A 15,536-nucleotide genomic window follows, 5' to 3' on the forward strand; every position below is an offset into this window, starting at 1 on the left:
GAACAGCTGCAGGCCCGAACGCCGCGGCCAAGCCCCCTCCACCGATGCTGGCAGTCGCGGCAAAGCATTTCTTGCGGTAAGAACCCAGCCATCCCGGATCCTCCTCCTCCACAAAGGAACATGCCACATGGACAGGCTCGTCGGTCTTGGCCCGGGCGGATTGATGAAACTCGCTAGACTGCGCCATCCGCTCCGAGCTTCCTTTCGCGGAAGAGGAGCTGTGATGGAAAGCGCTCTCCGCACAAGCCTCAAAATTCTTGCCCGCAGCTAGCGTGGTCGTCCTTACCTTCGCGGAGTCGCAATTGCATCTGAACATGCAGCGGGTCCAAGTCGAATGGCATCGTCGTCGCTGGCGAGCTTCTACCCACTGTCGCACGAGCCCAGTATTGCTGTCATGGGAGTGGTATACGGTACGGCTGGCCGCGAGACAGAGAAATACCAGCAGACAGCCTCACTGCATGAGACCAGATGCATCCAACTGTGCCACCGGGCAAGGATGGAGCGGTGCCAACCTGTCACAGACGCCGGAAGTTGAAGCCGAAGCCACGACGAACAACAGATCCCCATGTCACTCTCAACGCATACCAGGGCGTGATAGCTCGGCTTTGGCAACGCAATCGGATGATGCTGGCATCGCGGTCTTGCTAGGACACCGCTAAATGCCAAGAGCACGATCACAGCGAGAACGTAATGTCAGGCCTTGCCTCGGATCCTTGAGCTGATGCAGAGGATCGGCCACAGGATGGTGACAATATTTCGAAAGTGCAAGAGAAACACACGCCAACGACATCCACATTTCTCAGTCCGAAGCTCGCCTTTCTTTCGCCAACGCGAGACCCGCCGCTACTCACCCACGCTGTCGCTGCAATCTTTACCTATCAATGACGACCACACTCTGCGGCTTCATCGACACGCTGGGATGTGAGGTTGGAAACGTGCAGGTCAAAGCTGGTATGCACCGTTTCTCCACAACGTGCGCGGACGTTATTGGTCTCCGGCCAAGAAGATCCTTTGCATCGATGATGTCGGCACTGCAAGATTGTTGCGGCTCTCGGGTTATTCCAACACGTGGATGATCGGCCGTGCGTCGTTTTTTTCCGAATTTCTCATGCAGCCATGCAGCCATGCAGCCACGAGGACCAAGGTCCTCAAAATTATCGGAGCCGCCGTGCTTTGTTCGTCGGTTGGCAGGACAGGAAGACTTCCTTAACGATATGCTAACGATATGGATCCCGATTAACATCACCGCTGTCCTTAAGTGCTTCGAGTCGAAGAGCAGTATTAATTACATAGGCTTAAAGCAAGTGCAGCATCGCTATACACACGCGGTAAGAGTTAACCCCACTCGCTGAAAACGATTGTCTTAACTCTAGGAGAGCCAGCGAAATTGTACCGCACCGACGACACGATTAGTATAAGCCAAAAGAATAAATACGACATTAGCCGGACTATCTTTATTTACAGGCCACAGCAAGGTACAATCTAGAGCGAGCATGTACCCACAGCCTCTATCCGTCCAGCCTCCGCCGTGGAAGACTCTACTACCGTGCTATGTGTCCTTCTATTTCGGACCCAACAAAACCGAAAAGCAGCATCAATCGATCCAAATTTCCGGATTTGCCTCATCTAACGGCTCGTCGTATGCCCGCGCTGTGAATAGCCAGAAGGGAATGAAGGTCGATCGCTCGTAACTAGGAAAGTAGGCAGCTAGAAGTAGGACAATTAGACACGACGGTTCTTCTTCTTAGACGCAACTGTCGTATAGAGTTTGGAAGACTTACAAAGACAGACTCCCGCAACTGCTCTTCTAGCAGCACTCGAGGTAGTAATCGCACGCATTCGGCCGGTCGCAGGGATTTGGGCCCCTGTTGCCCCTCCCGCGAGCGTCCGGAAAGGCCGCGCCGAGGACTATAGTAGCGAAGAGGGCGACCAGGGCCATGACCTACGTGTTAGTGTAGAGCTGCATAGTGTTGGTAGATGTTGTGTAGCGGAGGCGAAGTGGTGGTGTTTAACGGTGGTCGATTGGAAATGTAGAAGCGTTGATTAGTGTGAATGTGTGCTCTAGATGTAGTGGATGTAAATTCGAATATGCTGCAAGTTCAGGAGGAAGAAGAAGAGAGAGAGATGGGAGACGGCAGGCGTGCTTATAAGTCAGATTGGCACCCCTCGAAGCTGTTAGCAGCGATGAGGAAGCGGATCTAGAAACTGGTAAGCTCCGGCAACGATAGGATGAACGACACGGTGAACTAAGCCCCGGGTGTCATTCTTCAAATGCTGGAAACCTCTCTGTCGCCGATTAGGCGGTCTACAAACAACCTGGATCCTGGTATACGGAGGTCGTTCAATAAAGTAAAATGTAAGCTCGTAGTCCATTGACACCCCGCTCTCGCTGTCAAGAACCGCATGGAGGCGAAGAGGGAGAACTCAGGATAATTGGCCTCGACGGCGATGAGGTTGGGCTGAACGACAGATGTCTGAGTCTCAATACCAAGCGCACGGGTGTCGTTTCTCATCTGTCGATTATCTCTCTCGCCGACCAGGCGGTGTGCATCTGACATGTCCGTCATCATCCGGCCTTGGGATTGTAAGCAAGAGGCAGTGCACATCCCCGGGAGCATGTCAACGACGTTTCCGGGATAAAGCGGGGTTTCGAGTGACTGTTCGCCCTATGCCCGTATGCAGAACGCGGTCTGTAGGGATGCCGCTGACGGTGAGCAACTCAATCGATGTCCTCGGTCTCATCGGGGTGGTGGCTAAACTGCTCCAAATCACTCCGAGCAGTCAGGAAGAAGACGAATAGTCCACGACATGCGCACGACACCGACCAGCTGGCTCACAAATCCTCCGGAAGGCTGTCAATCAGCCGACGTTCCTGCAGGAGTGGATCGAGGCAGTCATGATCCCCGCTGCAGCGACCTCATGCGGATGAGTCTAACTGTCAGCTGAACTCGGCCCAGGTCGCATCTGACAAGGACAATGACACAATAATGTCCACATCAAGCGGTCAGTCCAGTCACTTCTTGCTGACAATGCTACGGTGGACCCTCTGCAAGCATGTAGATAGGCAGATCGAGTCACTCGAGGCGCCCTCTGCCGGCAAGTTCGAAGTCCAGGGTGTGGAAGACCAGCATTTCCAGTCCAGACTTGCCATTACAGCGACAGTCTAGATATGTGAGGCTTGTCCAACGATTTCCGTGGTTCGCTCGCGACGCACGCCTGCGGCATTTTCTTCCTCTGGCTCCTCCGGGACAAAGTGGTGACGATTCTGGCCTCACCATGCCATCGGGAGTAGAGCACTGTGACCGCGTTGGTGCTGCGACAGTCCGATGCTGGAAAGCCACGTGCTTGCAGATTGACAGTCTGAAATATTGGCAGTAAGTCTTGACTCTCCGGGCATGGAGGACCATTGTTGGTAACCCGCCTGTGACTTTGATCTGCATCAAGCCACTGCTTTGCTCACAAGCTGCAGCTCCAAACCACCTCAAACGCCCGGTCTCTGATGCTTCCTTGAATACGCATCGTTTGGGCGTCGACTTTACCATCTGAGGCAGTGCACACTCGCCTAGATGGCGAGTCGTGGCAATTACTGCTTGTGCAACTGACCACGCACATCAGTTGACTTCCACGCCCGGTAAAATCTTCCGGAGGAATGCTCAAAGGTTCCTTCGAGTGGGATGCATTTACGACTCATGATCGTCCAATGCAGGGAAGATCCAACCATCATGCACAGACGCCCGTGCATTCGCCATACATGCAGCACACGACGTCGCGAACATCGTGGGCATGCCTGCTGTTCGTATCCGGGTGTGCCGATCTTCTCAACTAGGAGGTAGCTACAACGCTTTGATGGCCGCCGCTCAGCCAGACCATCCGAGCAGACACCAACTCCTACTCTCCACGATTCGCTGCATCAAACAGTTCCGAGCTGCTAGGAGCGTAGCCTGTAAGAGACTGAATTTTCCCAAACCTTAGATCGACAGGTGACATGCATATGCGGCATGAGCTTGTATTCATGCATGGCTTTGACTCGCGAGGCTTCACGTGGGCGTTGGGCTTCAACGTTCTGGGCTCAACTTGATCACCATGGTCACTACTGTCTGCAATGGACAGCGATGGGATGCCTGTAATATAGCAGGACATCTTGATGATCCGTCTTGAGGGCAGCTGAGTCGAAACGTCTTCGTGAGTGAACGACATCCTTTGAAGTACGGTATTGGGCAGAGCTACGACAGATACTCATTTTCATAGGAAGACGGTGTACATCGGGAGAAGGACTCGGCGGATGTGTGTCTTCACGCCCTCCAATTCCTCTGCTTTCGGCTGCCCAATTAGGAAGGCACGGACCAGACAATTCAGATGGGAAAAGAGCAGGCCAGCATATACATTCATCGACATATGTCCTATATGTAGGCGACATCCTACTGCCCGTCACCTTGCTCTGATACCGCATTCGCCGCGATAGTCAATGACCGAACGCTCTGCGACGAATAAACCTCGATCCCCGGCATTCGCCAATCAACAACGTTCAGCATCCAACATGCTGAAGACGTCGTCGAGCCAGAGAAGAGAGGACGAAAGTCAAGCGAATGACAAGAAATCCGAAATGAATCTCGCAAAACACTAAACTACACATACTCGTACCGCGAACAAAAGAGCTTCGCGCAAAAGGGTATCACTATGCCTCCCAGAAAGTACAATTCAACGCCAATCATCCTCCTCTTGTTCTTGTGTGTGCGATGTCCGATGCCCGACCGTTCCATAGTCCATGCTTCCCTTATCCATATCCCGTAAATGCGATTCCAAAGGTCCCGAGAAACGCCCAGTCGTCTGTCTATTTCGTGAGTCCGAATCCGTTCCAAAATCCATGTCATCTGCCCAATGTCCAGAATCCAAAATCGTGCAAGTCCCCAGACGTCTTCCCCCAGAATTCAACTCTACACTCCAGATTCTTCCTAAACCGCCACCACCTTCCCATCTTCGTCCCTGGGCATCGACTTATCAATACACATCCCCAACATGGAACTCGCCTCATGCAGCAGCTCCCATCTCGACTGCATCAGACACTCCCTCATGAGAATCAACAACCCCAAATACGCATTGCGATCCTTCCAATTGTGCTCCAGATCATCCGGTTTCGTATACGCCGTCGCTCGTCGTAGAAACGACTGCATATCGCGAATCTGCGCTTCTCGCGTGTTGAGCGTCGCAAGGACGGACTTGTCTTTGAGCGGGCCGTCAAGGGCGTAGCCGTACGACCATACAACCATGACGGCGAAGTAGAGGATCCAAGGCCGATTGAGGAGGTAGTCGTCACGAGCGCTGTAGGTGAAAGTGGGAACATCGGCATCCAACTCCTGCTTCACGGGAATGAGCACTTCGGCCAGGAAGCGGAGAGCGTAAAATGCCGCATCACGGGCACGAGCCTGTGGCGCCCAAGCCCGCATTTTGTTCTCCAGGACAGCACGGTCGGAAACCGTGACGAAGCGACTGAGCGTGTATTTGGCGCCCGCAAACGCTTCGCAGTCGACTAGGTCAACGTGCGTTGCCATGTGGGCGAGGGTCTCGAGGCAGGAGCCAGATTCGAAGACATTGTCGTGGTGATCAGGATGGCACGCGGTGTTGTTCTGCGCTTCACTGATCTGGAGACCTTGACCCTGCGTCTTGGGCATGCTTCGGTCGAAGTCGGTCTTCCAATGCCCAAAGGCCTTAGTGACGACGAAGGGCCAATTCTTGGCGACGACAGGGCTCTGATTTCCTGAGGTGTTATTGCTTGGATTGTGGCCCAGGAGGCCGGTGAGCAGTGCGTACTGCTTGACGTGCAAGCTGACATTCAGAAGTCCTGCCATAAGAATTGTTCGACCGAAGACATTAGTATGCACTCTGCTACCGCCCAAGGTGAGCCTCAGACCTTCTAAGAAGTTGATCGGCTTGAATCCGTTCTCTGCGTGACTCGCTTCGAACTTTTGCACATCGGCCATGCTGGGAGCTGCCCATAGCGTTTCGTTGCATGGCAAAGGCAATGTTCGAATGTCGTTGTGATTCATGACAGCTGCGTGGCCATAAAGAGAAGCATGCGTTGAGTCGATGACGAAAGCGGCAAACGCAGCTCTTCTTGTCGCCTCGGAAGTGATCCACCAGTTCCAGTGCGGGTCTTCGGTATTCGTGCCTGAAGTGTTGATCGTTCCGCCGGGTCCAGGCGGGGTGCGTGTCGGATTCTCCTCTCCATTGACGCATCGCCCGACCAGCGACGAGCCTCGCCGCATCGCGTTCAAAGTCGTCGCATGGTGAATGTGCGACCGCTCGTGTAGCCTTCTCGAGCTGTACATCTTTTCAAATAGCTCCAACAGCAACATGGTCTGAAAGGTCCACAACTTGGCGGGAGGTTCAAAATCTGGATCTGTGAATATCTCCCATCGGATGTGTCGTGCCGAGAAAAAAGCAAGCTCGGTGCAAGCGCGGTTGGTTTCTGGGGGGTGTGTGCGTTCCAGACAACATGCACCCAGACATATTAACACGAGAAGGAGAATATCCGGGCAAGTTTCGGCAACGAAGGTTGGACGATGCAAAATTGGCATCTGTTGGTGTATGTGGACCCAGTAACTCGCAAGGCACGTCTTCATTATGTTGACACTGAGGACGTGATTCGGGTTTGCCGTATCGCCATGGAGGAGTGATTCTTTAATCCTTCGTTGGTCGAGATCCTTCGGCTCTTGGAAAGATTGTATCAACGCGATGATTCCAGCTTGCGCTGTCTCGGAGAACTGAGCCTCACGCATGCCGAGGTTCATTCCAACGAAGTAAGTTGATTTCTGATCCCCAGTCATGGGTGGGATCGATGGCTTGGAATCTGCCGCGGCTCCGCTGGCGGTAAAGTTGGAGGCGCTCACGAGAGGACGCGGCTCGTAGTACATGTCTTGATGAGGCGGCGACGGGTCGTCCAAAACCGTTGAAAGAGAGGCGAAGAGTTGATCATACGTCCAATCATCACCCAGTGATCCGTCAGAGAAGAGCGGCAAACGTGCGGCGCTGATGTACCGTTCGAAGTCAAGATTGCCCGCGCTAGGCGCTGCAAAACCTCCTTGGCCACCATACTGATTCATCGGATCCATGCTCTGAGGTGACATCGTGTTGTTGACACTCATAGAGCTGGCCGATGCACTGTAGCTGGGTGATGGCTGCCATTCTAGGAGCGATGGCATTGACGATTGCATCGGATAGTTGAGGATCGTGGCATAGTGCCCGTTCTGCGATGCCGGATACGATGATTGAGGGTATACGGGGCCAGTCGGCTGGGACTGAGGGACAAGCGGTGGATTCATCGAGGCCACGGGTAGTTGATGACTTCGATCGTAGCCATTCGAGGACATCGATGCAGTGTTCGAGTACTGCTCGTGCACGCTGAAGCGTCGACTGGTTGGAGGCGACGACGGTTGCGTCCTACTTGCGGAAGTGCTTTGACTGCCAGAACGACTCATGTCGGAGGAGGTAGCAGGTCTGCGCTGTTCTCTTGAAGCACCAGTGCTCGCATGCAGAGACCTTCGTTGCTTCGAGGCGGGCAAAAGGGTATACTGCTCGGCGGAAGGTGTGAAGGTCTGTTGTTTGACCTCAACGGGCGAGGTTGTTGCCGTGCTCGCACTGAGAGTGGGGGAAGCCGATTCATCTTGATTGGCGCTTCTGTTCCTGAATTCTTCTTTGCGCTGCAAATGCGAACCTATTTGCGTGTGTCGATCCTGGTGCCGAGCTCGAAGGTCCGCTCGTACGAATTCTCGCTTGCATCCTGGATGTTCGCAGTAGTACATCTGCTTGGGCATGTCTAGAAAGAGAGAGTCAGTACATATTCAAGCTATCATTGGGTAGGAGAGAACACTTTGGCATCAAAGGTCTCCATTGTGGTGGCACGAACGATTCAGATTGTGCCGAGACAGGTGCTCGGCGCGAGAGTACCGCTTGCCGCAGTGTGGCTGCGCACATTGGTATTTCTTGTCCTTGTCCGGTATCTTGACAGTCTTGCGTCTCTTCTTCTTGGGATTGTCCTCTTTGGACGTGACGACCTCGTGCTCGGCGTCGTTGTTGTTCTCCGCATCATCATCACCACCACCACTGCTCTGGTCCGCGGGCCGCTCGCCGTTGGACGGCCCGGCTTCAACCTTCGGGACTTTTGTACTCATGATGGTCATGGTTACACTCGACGGCACGGGTCAAGGCGGTTCGTGTGGAGGATTCGAATCGGTCTGTCGACGCTCGGAGGACTATCGGTGTCCTGGACGGCAGTGAAAGTGGTGGTGGCCGTTGAACGATCGTGGTTGGCGGGCATGCTCGGATGGGAGGGACGACTGCAATCTGCTCTCGTGGTCATGTCCTTTGAACAGGCGCACAAATGAGGAGTACCTGGCTGTCGTGCAACTGTCGGTTAGGAGTCAGAAGAGAGAAGGAAAGGTGGAGAGCGCAGCACAGGTCGTACGTCCACGGTCTCATGCAGGCTTCAGATTCAGGCTGAGGTACTAGAAGACGGATGCCGCAGACGTGGCGGGGGCACGTAGACAAGGTCTCTTACACCTCATGCGCAGGGATCCGAGCGGCGACTCCAAACTCTACTTTGGACCGGCGCGAAGCAGGCCGCGGTCAGAACCAACAGGCAACTTCAGGAACGACAGTACATCGGCGTATGTACCGGAGAGGTGAGGTGTAGGGCCGGAGGAGGCGGATCATGCGTGGGGTGTCTCGTCAGCTGAGTGTGATGCCGAATCGCAGGACATCTCTGCGCAAAGACTCCCTCCGCAACGATGAATTGCGTATAGATCTTGGAGATCAGATCTCGTCACATTTCTCACAAATCAACGGACCGAAATCGCTGCACATATGCATATGCAGTTGCCGCCATTGCTCCGTGGATTCGTGGTGGAGCAACCTAAGTTTTGACCCCAGCTCCGATTCGGGATTCGACCCATATAACGCCAGCATGCCTGCATCGCCGACATTAGTAACATTGGCACAGACAGGAGAGGCTGATGACCCGACGCTATATCCGTATTCGCCATCGTTGTCGAAGAGGAAGACTGCGGGCATGTTCGGGTATTGACTGCCATCGGGATCGGAGCAGTAGGGTCTAGTACACGAATACCGTAACAGCTGTGAAAAGCCGGTCGTGTAGCTCAGTCGGACGCATGAGCTTGTACGAATTGCTGTATGTCTGTCATCAAGGTGCAAAAATCGACCTGTATCAATGGGAGATATACGGCTCGAACTGCTATATCGCCCTGCATAGAAGAGAACCACGTTCTGTGGGCACACACGGCCTCGGACCACCCTTTGCACAATGCCATGCATGCTCTGCTCGCGTGCATTGGCACCCAGGGTCACACAAAAGACTCAAACTGAGGACAAACGTGATCAGCTGGCGGAGACTCTGCAAAACAGCGCATGCGGTGGTCAAGAATTGTGTTTCTTCCGGAGTATGCTCCTAGATATGACGACTCGACGAGGTCAAGAGTGCAGGACGGGCAAAATAAGGTCAGAGAGATCTGTTTTACTTGCTTCTCAAGATCAACAGAACCGTGATGATGTTTCCATATCTAGTCTCAGAGTGGAGTCATCGTGGCCGCCACGAGGTACGAGGGGGTCGATGGTCAAAGTTACCTTTGAAGCAAGAAGCTCTGCCCTAGAACCTCAATATCACTGACACGATCAATAATCCCCGGACAACCACCTGTGACACTGCATAGCATGACATCTCAACTGCATATCTCAGATCTCACCTCACATCATCTTTCTCCGCAACTGACCCTCATCAGAGTCCTAGTGGACACGCTCATCAAGATCCGAATCTCGATCGCATCTTGCAGGATGAACGAATGACCGAAATTTCTTCCCACGAGGGCTCGCATCCTGCCTTCGTGATATTGGACCTGGATCACGAATCTTCGAACATCCACTCAGATTCCAGCTTCCGGGTCGACATCTTTGTGGCTGCCTTGGCGAAGACGAATGAAGATCACCCAACACGGTGTTCCGGCCATGTGCGAACTGAAAGGCAAGGCTGAAGCCTTCGGCTCAAAACCGTGAAACGCGTCTCCCTCCGGAGAGTACATGAATGTTACACAAAACGCGGGATGCCATCTCGATGCAAACCTATCGATTGGCCAGCGACGATTCTCCCCACAAGCGCCGTAGACGCGCAGTCGCAGAGCCTCTCGGACGAATCTGGGGTCGCAACTTGCGAGGTAAAATACTTCGTACTTGCAAAGTACTTGGTACCTCCAGAGGTACATGCCAAACATGCCGTACCCGGTTTCCAGGTCAAGTTGCCGCATCGGCCTGATCTGGATCGCCGTTCGGTTACCGTGCCGCGTCCAGTTGGCAGTGCGATGTCTTCATAGGCGGTGTGGAAGCCGCTTGTGACGAACGTGACGAGTTGACGACGGCGATGAGGCGGAAGCAGGACATGTGAACGAGCACAGCCCGTGTCGGTGTACGCAGGAACACCGTCAGTTACCGGGGTGCGAATGGGAGCGATTTGTCTAGACCGACATGCCTCGTGGTGCATTTGTCGTGCTTCTATGCCAATATTCTCGTGATGCAAATGCAGATGTCCTACCCAATTGCAGGACTTCCATGCCCTGCTGCCCAACCCCAATCGCTCGCATGACCCCAAGTGCACGAGGCAAACACGCGGCATGATGATGCTGCCTCCGTCAGTGAGCCGCATTGCCATTCACGCCGTTCCCGTAGTACGCATCCTGCTGTTGCCTCAACTCCTCGCTGATGTCCAGCACACCGCTCGGCTCCTTGCCCGACTTCTTCCAGAACTCATTCCGCTCAACCAACAACTCACTCGCCCACTCCTGCACCTCAGGCAACACAATCCTCTTCGCCACTCTGCTGAACTCTCCCAAATCCACCTTGCCCTTGTTCTGCCTCTCATACTCCATCATCTGCAGCAACAACTCCATCTTGTCCACATCGTGCACGAAATGCGACTCCAACGTCTCTGAATCCTCATACTCTTGCCACACCTCCCGTATTTGCTTGCCGACTGTCCCGCCGTGCACACTCCCTAGCAATTTATCACATAGGTAATCCATGGTATCCGCTTCCCGTCTTGACTTCTCGCTCTTCTCCACTCCATCTACCGGCGTGATGTCTCCCACCAATAGTTCCGCCATGTCGTGGACGAGCGCCATTTTCGTGCATCGCGAGAGGTCAAGTCGGGAAGCGAGAGCTGGTGGACAGAGCATGGTGATGATGGACATGCGGTACATGTGGTCGGCAATGGACTCGCCATGGAAGATGTCGAAGCGGCGCCAGCCTTCGCGTTTGGTCGTCTTGAGGCGTTCGAGGATGTGGAAGAAGGCGAGAGGAGAGTTCGAGTTGGGGATTGGCTTTTCATCGAGGGTAGCGAGGACTGGAAGAGGACATGTCAGGCAAGATCAAGGTAGAGTGTATGCGGAATACAAGGTAGGCTCACAGAGCACTCCTAGACCGGAACGTACCACCGTCGACTGTCCATTGTGGACCGGGCGTTGGTTGTGCGGCCAGAAGACCTGATGTTGGTTCTAGACATCATTGTCAGTGGGCTGCACTACGAGTGGTTTAGGAATACGCTTCATTTCGTACGAGGTGGTTCGTTGGTCTCCACTGCTGCGGGTGCCATCTTGTTGGTATGGCAAGTCGTACAACGGCGGGGTTGTGGAGTGAGAGAGTGAGCGTTGTGCTCGAGCGAAGAACTTATTTCCGTGAGCAGTCTTGCTAATACAACGCTGTTGATGAGATGGGAAAAGGATAGACGAAAGCGACAGTCGGCGGCAACTTATGTCTGTGAGAGTGAGCGATTGTACAGCAAACCTTGACGTGTTTGGGTCGGTCAACAAAGAAGGAAAGTCTGTTTGCGCCCCAGGCTGCTCGCTAGTGGGGCCATCGTAGCGTCGATCACATGCAATATGAAGAGCAAGATCGGAAATGTATGCGGTATTCTGCAACGCAATGGAAAGAGATGGAGCGGAGCCAGATCGCCATGTCGACGATGGAACCACACATCATGTCTTTCCGAAATTGGTGTGTGAGCAATCGCCATGGTCACACGGGAGAAGGTCTGCTTCTCAGATACTTCATTCCGAGCCACCGCATCGCCGGAACCGGGTTGGAGGACACGATTGCTGTGGCCGAGTAGCCCGACAACGCTCGCGATTGTAAGGCAGACTTCGGGCTTGCTATCGTCAAGACATTACGTTGACGAAGCGTCGAGTGATCCGGGTGTCGGGCAACTTCATGGTGCAGCCGGATTCCGATACAGTCATTCTGCAGGGACGGAACTGGCATTGACGATCGTCGAGCCTTGAAAATTGCAGGCAACCTGAGCTCCGCCTTAGCATATTTATTTCTTCTTGCTTAAGGGAACCGCAAGCGGGACGAAGACGGCTTGCGAGTATGCACTCCTATGTATGAAGAAGTCTCAAGTCACACTGGTGCTTCATCAAAGTTTGAACGACAGCTCCTGTCACAGCGGGGCTTAAAAGCTGTCTGGTACCTGAAGTTGAACCACTTTTAGAGCGGGAAGAGGAGAGCGGGCCCTATACATCGATTAAGGTAAAATCGTCCGGCAGTCGGTACGGATGATGTGGTTCTTGCGTTGTGTATTGTTGTCGCATGGCCGTTGCATCTCGGACTCGGGTTGTATACAGCTGGCCGTAGATGTCGCATAACGTCTGCAACGTTGACAACATGAATCTCGACTCAATCAGGACTCCATACGGAACGGAAGAGACGTATTGGGTTATGTGTGTGATATACGCCTCCTTCTAGCAGGGATTGGGTATCAGCGCTAGAGACAGCTGCCGCAGCCTGCACTCCTGCGCAAGCGAATCAATCGCATCATTGACGAACCGGCCGTTTGAGAATGTGAGATTGCCCAGGGGACATACAGTTTTATACCAACAACTCGACACCTCAGGTCTTCTTTGCGATTGCTTTTTCGATCTCACCTTAATACTCCTAATCCCTCCCGGTCCTGGCATGCAAAGCGACTGGCAACTCCATGTCCATGGAGCGAAGACCTTCATCCGCTGCTAGCAGCAGCAATGTCGCCGCTCCCGCGCATAAACGTACGGATTCGAGAGTCGCGAGCGGACAAAGTACTCTGGCAGTCTACGTCCGCAATCTGCGACTCCTCGACCTCGATACCCTTCCCGACTGGCCGAGCATTACTCCTTCGAGCTTTGGCAACCATGACGCTCGAGCGCGCATGCGGTGTGTGGAATGGAGTCTTTACCAGCTATTTAGCATCTACGATCCCACGACCACGGCGGAGAAACTGCAGCCCTTCTTTCCTCCACTCGAACCTCTGCAGAGCATCAACCTCCGAGCCGCGCTGTACCGCTGTTTGAACGATCTCAAGAAGAATGGTGTGCTGGGTAGGGAGACTGTGCTGCGGAAGTCCATGCTGGATGATTGTCAGGGTGACAAGTTCTTCGAGGTCTGTCTCGCCTTCTCTGCTGTCGTACTCAGACAGGTCAAGGTCGACAGCAATGATGGGTACGGTCAGCCTATCGCTGAGCAGATGGGTGCAGCGCAAAGCCTCAGCAAAAGCCAGCGAGACAGCATGCTTCCTCTGGCCATTGCCCACAAGGCGGCGTTGACGAAGCTCGTCAGTACGAAGTCGCGCAAGAGAGAGGCATATACCAACTTGTCGGATATGCTCGCGGACAAGGAGTTTGATCTACAACAGAGGAAGGCTGCGATACGAGAGCAGAGACAGGATACACGTGGTCGGGCAGGGAAGCCCTCGTTCGCCGAAGAGGTTGTGGACAAGAGTTGGGTTGGCAGCGACGAAGTCCGAGACGTTCTCGTGAATGGAGACGAGGCGGCAGGAGGAGATGGCGTGCTGCTCAAGTCGTTTGATACGCTATGGCATGCAACAGAGCAGAATCGGCTGTTCTCGCAACAAGTCGCTGATACCGGCGTGTTGGAGGACTTAGAGAACCGTGCGCAACAACAGCGACGGAGGCTTCAAAAATGGCAGGTCTTCCACGAGAGGCTTCTCAACGCGAAGAAGGCCGCGGCCAAAAAGAGCGGCCCTTCGACAAAAGCAGCGCCACTTCGTCTGGATCAACACCAAAACATGACCCTACGTGACATGGACGATCTCTCTCCCACGGCACCCTCCCCAACCAAGCGCAACATACATGTCAGCGCCGCTAAGTACGACGACATATTGACTGCCATGCGGGAGGAGCTGCGAAAGAAGTCATCTACGGCCGAGCCATCTCCATCAAAATCTCCGGCCAACTCTAAGAGACCATTCCCGAAACGCCAGAGCATGTCACAAGATTCCACAACGGGCGGAGCCCCACCAGAACATCACCACGAGCGCTCTCACTCCCAGACGTCAGTGCCGGTACGGCCTGGTGTGCAGAAGCGTGTCTCCTCGCGTTCCCGTTCCTACCACCAGCCCAAGATCTTCAGCCAGCGCGAGCCGATTCCTCTCAAGTCCGAAATCTTCTCTCCTCTAGCGACCAAAAGACTAGGCAGCATGTCGCCGAGCTCTTCACGATCAATGTCTCTCGTCGCCTCCCCAACCGACGACGTATCTTCAGAAGTCCGCATGCAAGACATCCTCGACGCCACCTCGCGGCGCATGCGACAGAACAGCGACCTCACAGAAAGCTCTTTCGGGCACGGCAGAGGCTCGCCCAACACAAGCCACACCGGATCAGGCACCAATTCACCAATGCGGAAGATCTCCACCGGCGAACAACCCGACAACCTCTTCGACCTGCCCATGCGAGTAAACCCAACACCCAACATCCGACCTTCCCTCGCCGACCGTACCCGCATGTCCATGGCCTTCAAGTCCTCCGACGACTTCACCTCCGTCATCCCACAGACCAACTCCCCACAACGAAGCCCTGACCTCCAAAACTCGCCAACACCACACGACACCCGCCGTCGCGCGACCTCCACTCTTCAAGACCGCACCCGACAGTCCATTCTCACTTCCACCCCGCAACCACCGATCATCAATTTCAAACCCTCCCATACCCGTGCTCGCACATCGACCTTCCCAGTCAACCAGTTTGAAACTCCACAAAAGGGCAAACACCATTCTACGTACAGCCTCGATGCGGTGGTCACACAGGAGGCACCGAGTGAGCAGGATGTGGAAAACACTCCTGCGACGATCACGGGCACTTCTAAGCGAAACTTCACACCGAGGGAGGAATTGTTTGATCAAGATGCGGAGTACGCGTCTGTGTTCAAAGCGCGGCCGAAGATTGCGTTGAGTCCGGTTGTTAGTCCGGCATTGGTGGATTCAAAGAGGAGTTCTGTAATGAACGATTTGTTGCTGGATGGACGCGGAGGTTTGGAGGCTGGGATAGAGTCGCCGCTGGCGGGACGTTGAGTGGAGTGTAAGGGTATGGAGGGTGAAGATGGTCGCGAATGGAGCTGAGCTCATCGCTCAAAGAGACTGATACTCTGCATTATCGTAATAGTAAGCTACAGATGTTCACAACTCTCGCACGCTGTGCGTCGCGTTCCCTTTG

General features: G+C 54.0%; 3 protein-coding genes across 3 annotated transcripts; 1 reads left to right on the top strand and 2 right to left on the bottom strand.

Annotated features, from left to right (window-relative positions):
• Positions 1-4,994: 4,994 nt before the first annotated feature.
• On the bottom strand, positions 4,995-8,027 carry MYCGRDRAFT_10443 (uncharacterized protein; the record flags this gene model as incomplete). Its single annotated transcript, XM_003852439.1, has 2 exons — positions 4,995-7,813; positions 7,904-8,027. Coding segments are annotated over 2 exons (2,943 nt in total), but the record flags the coding sequence as incomplete, so codon positions are not given.
• A 2,664-nt stretch (positions 8,028-10,691) lies between these two features.
• On the bottom strand, positions 10,692-11,650 carry MYCGRDRAFT_93463 (uncharacterized protein; the record flags this gene model as incomplete). The annotated part of the gene is made up of 3 exons (XM_003852438.1): positions 10,692-11,401; positions 11,490-11,552; positions 11,614-11,650. The coding sequence occupies 3 exons, from the start codon at positions 11,648-11,650 to the stop codon at positions 10,692-10,694; spliced, it is 810 nt and encodes a 269-aa protein (XP_003852486.1).
• A 2,912-nt stretch (positions 11,651-14,562) lies between these two features.
• MYCGRDRAFT_104639 (uncharacterized protein) lies at positions 14,563-15,505 on the top strand (the record flags this gene model as incomplete). Its single annotated transcript, XM_003852281.1, has 1 exon — positions 14,563-15,505. One exon carries the CDS (start codon positions 14,597-14,599, stop codon positions 15,392-15,394), a length of 798 nt encoding a protein of 265 aa, XP_003852329.1.
• Between the last annotated feature and the right edge of the window lie 31 nt (positions 15,506-15,536).

Source organism: Zymoseptoria tritici, chromosome 5, assembly GCF_000219625.1.
Source record: "Zymoseptoria tritici IPO323 chromosome 5, whole genome shotgun sequence".
Taxonomy (NCBI): domain Eukaryota; kingdom Fungi; phylum Ascomycota; class Dothideomycetes; order Mycosphaerellales; family Mycosphaerellaceae; genus Zymoseptoria; species Zymoseptoria tritici.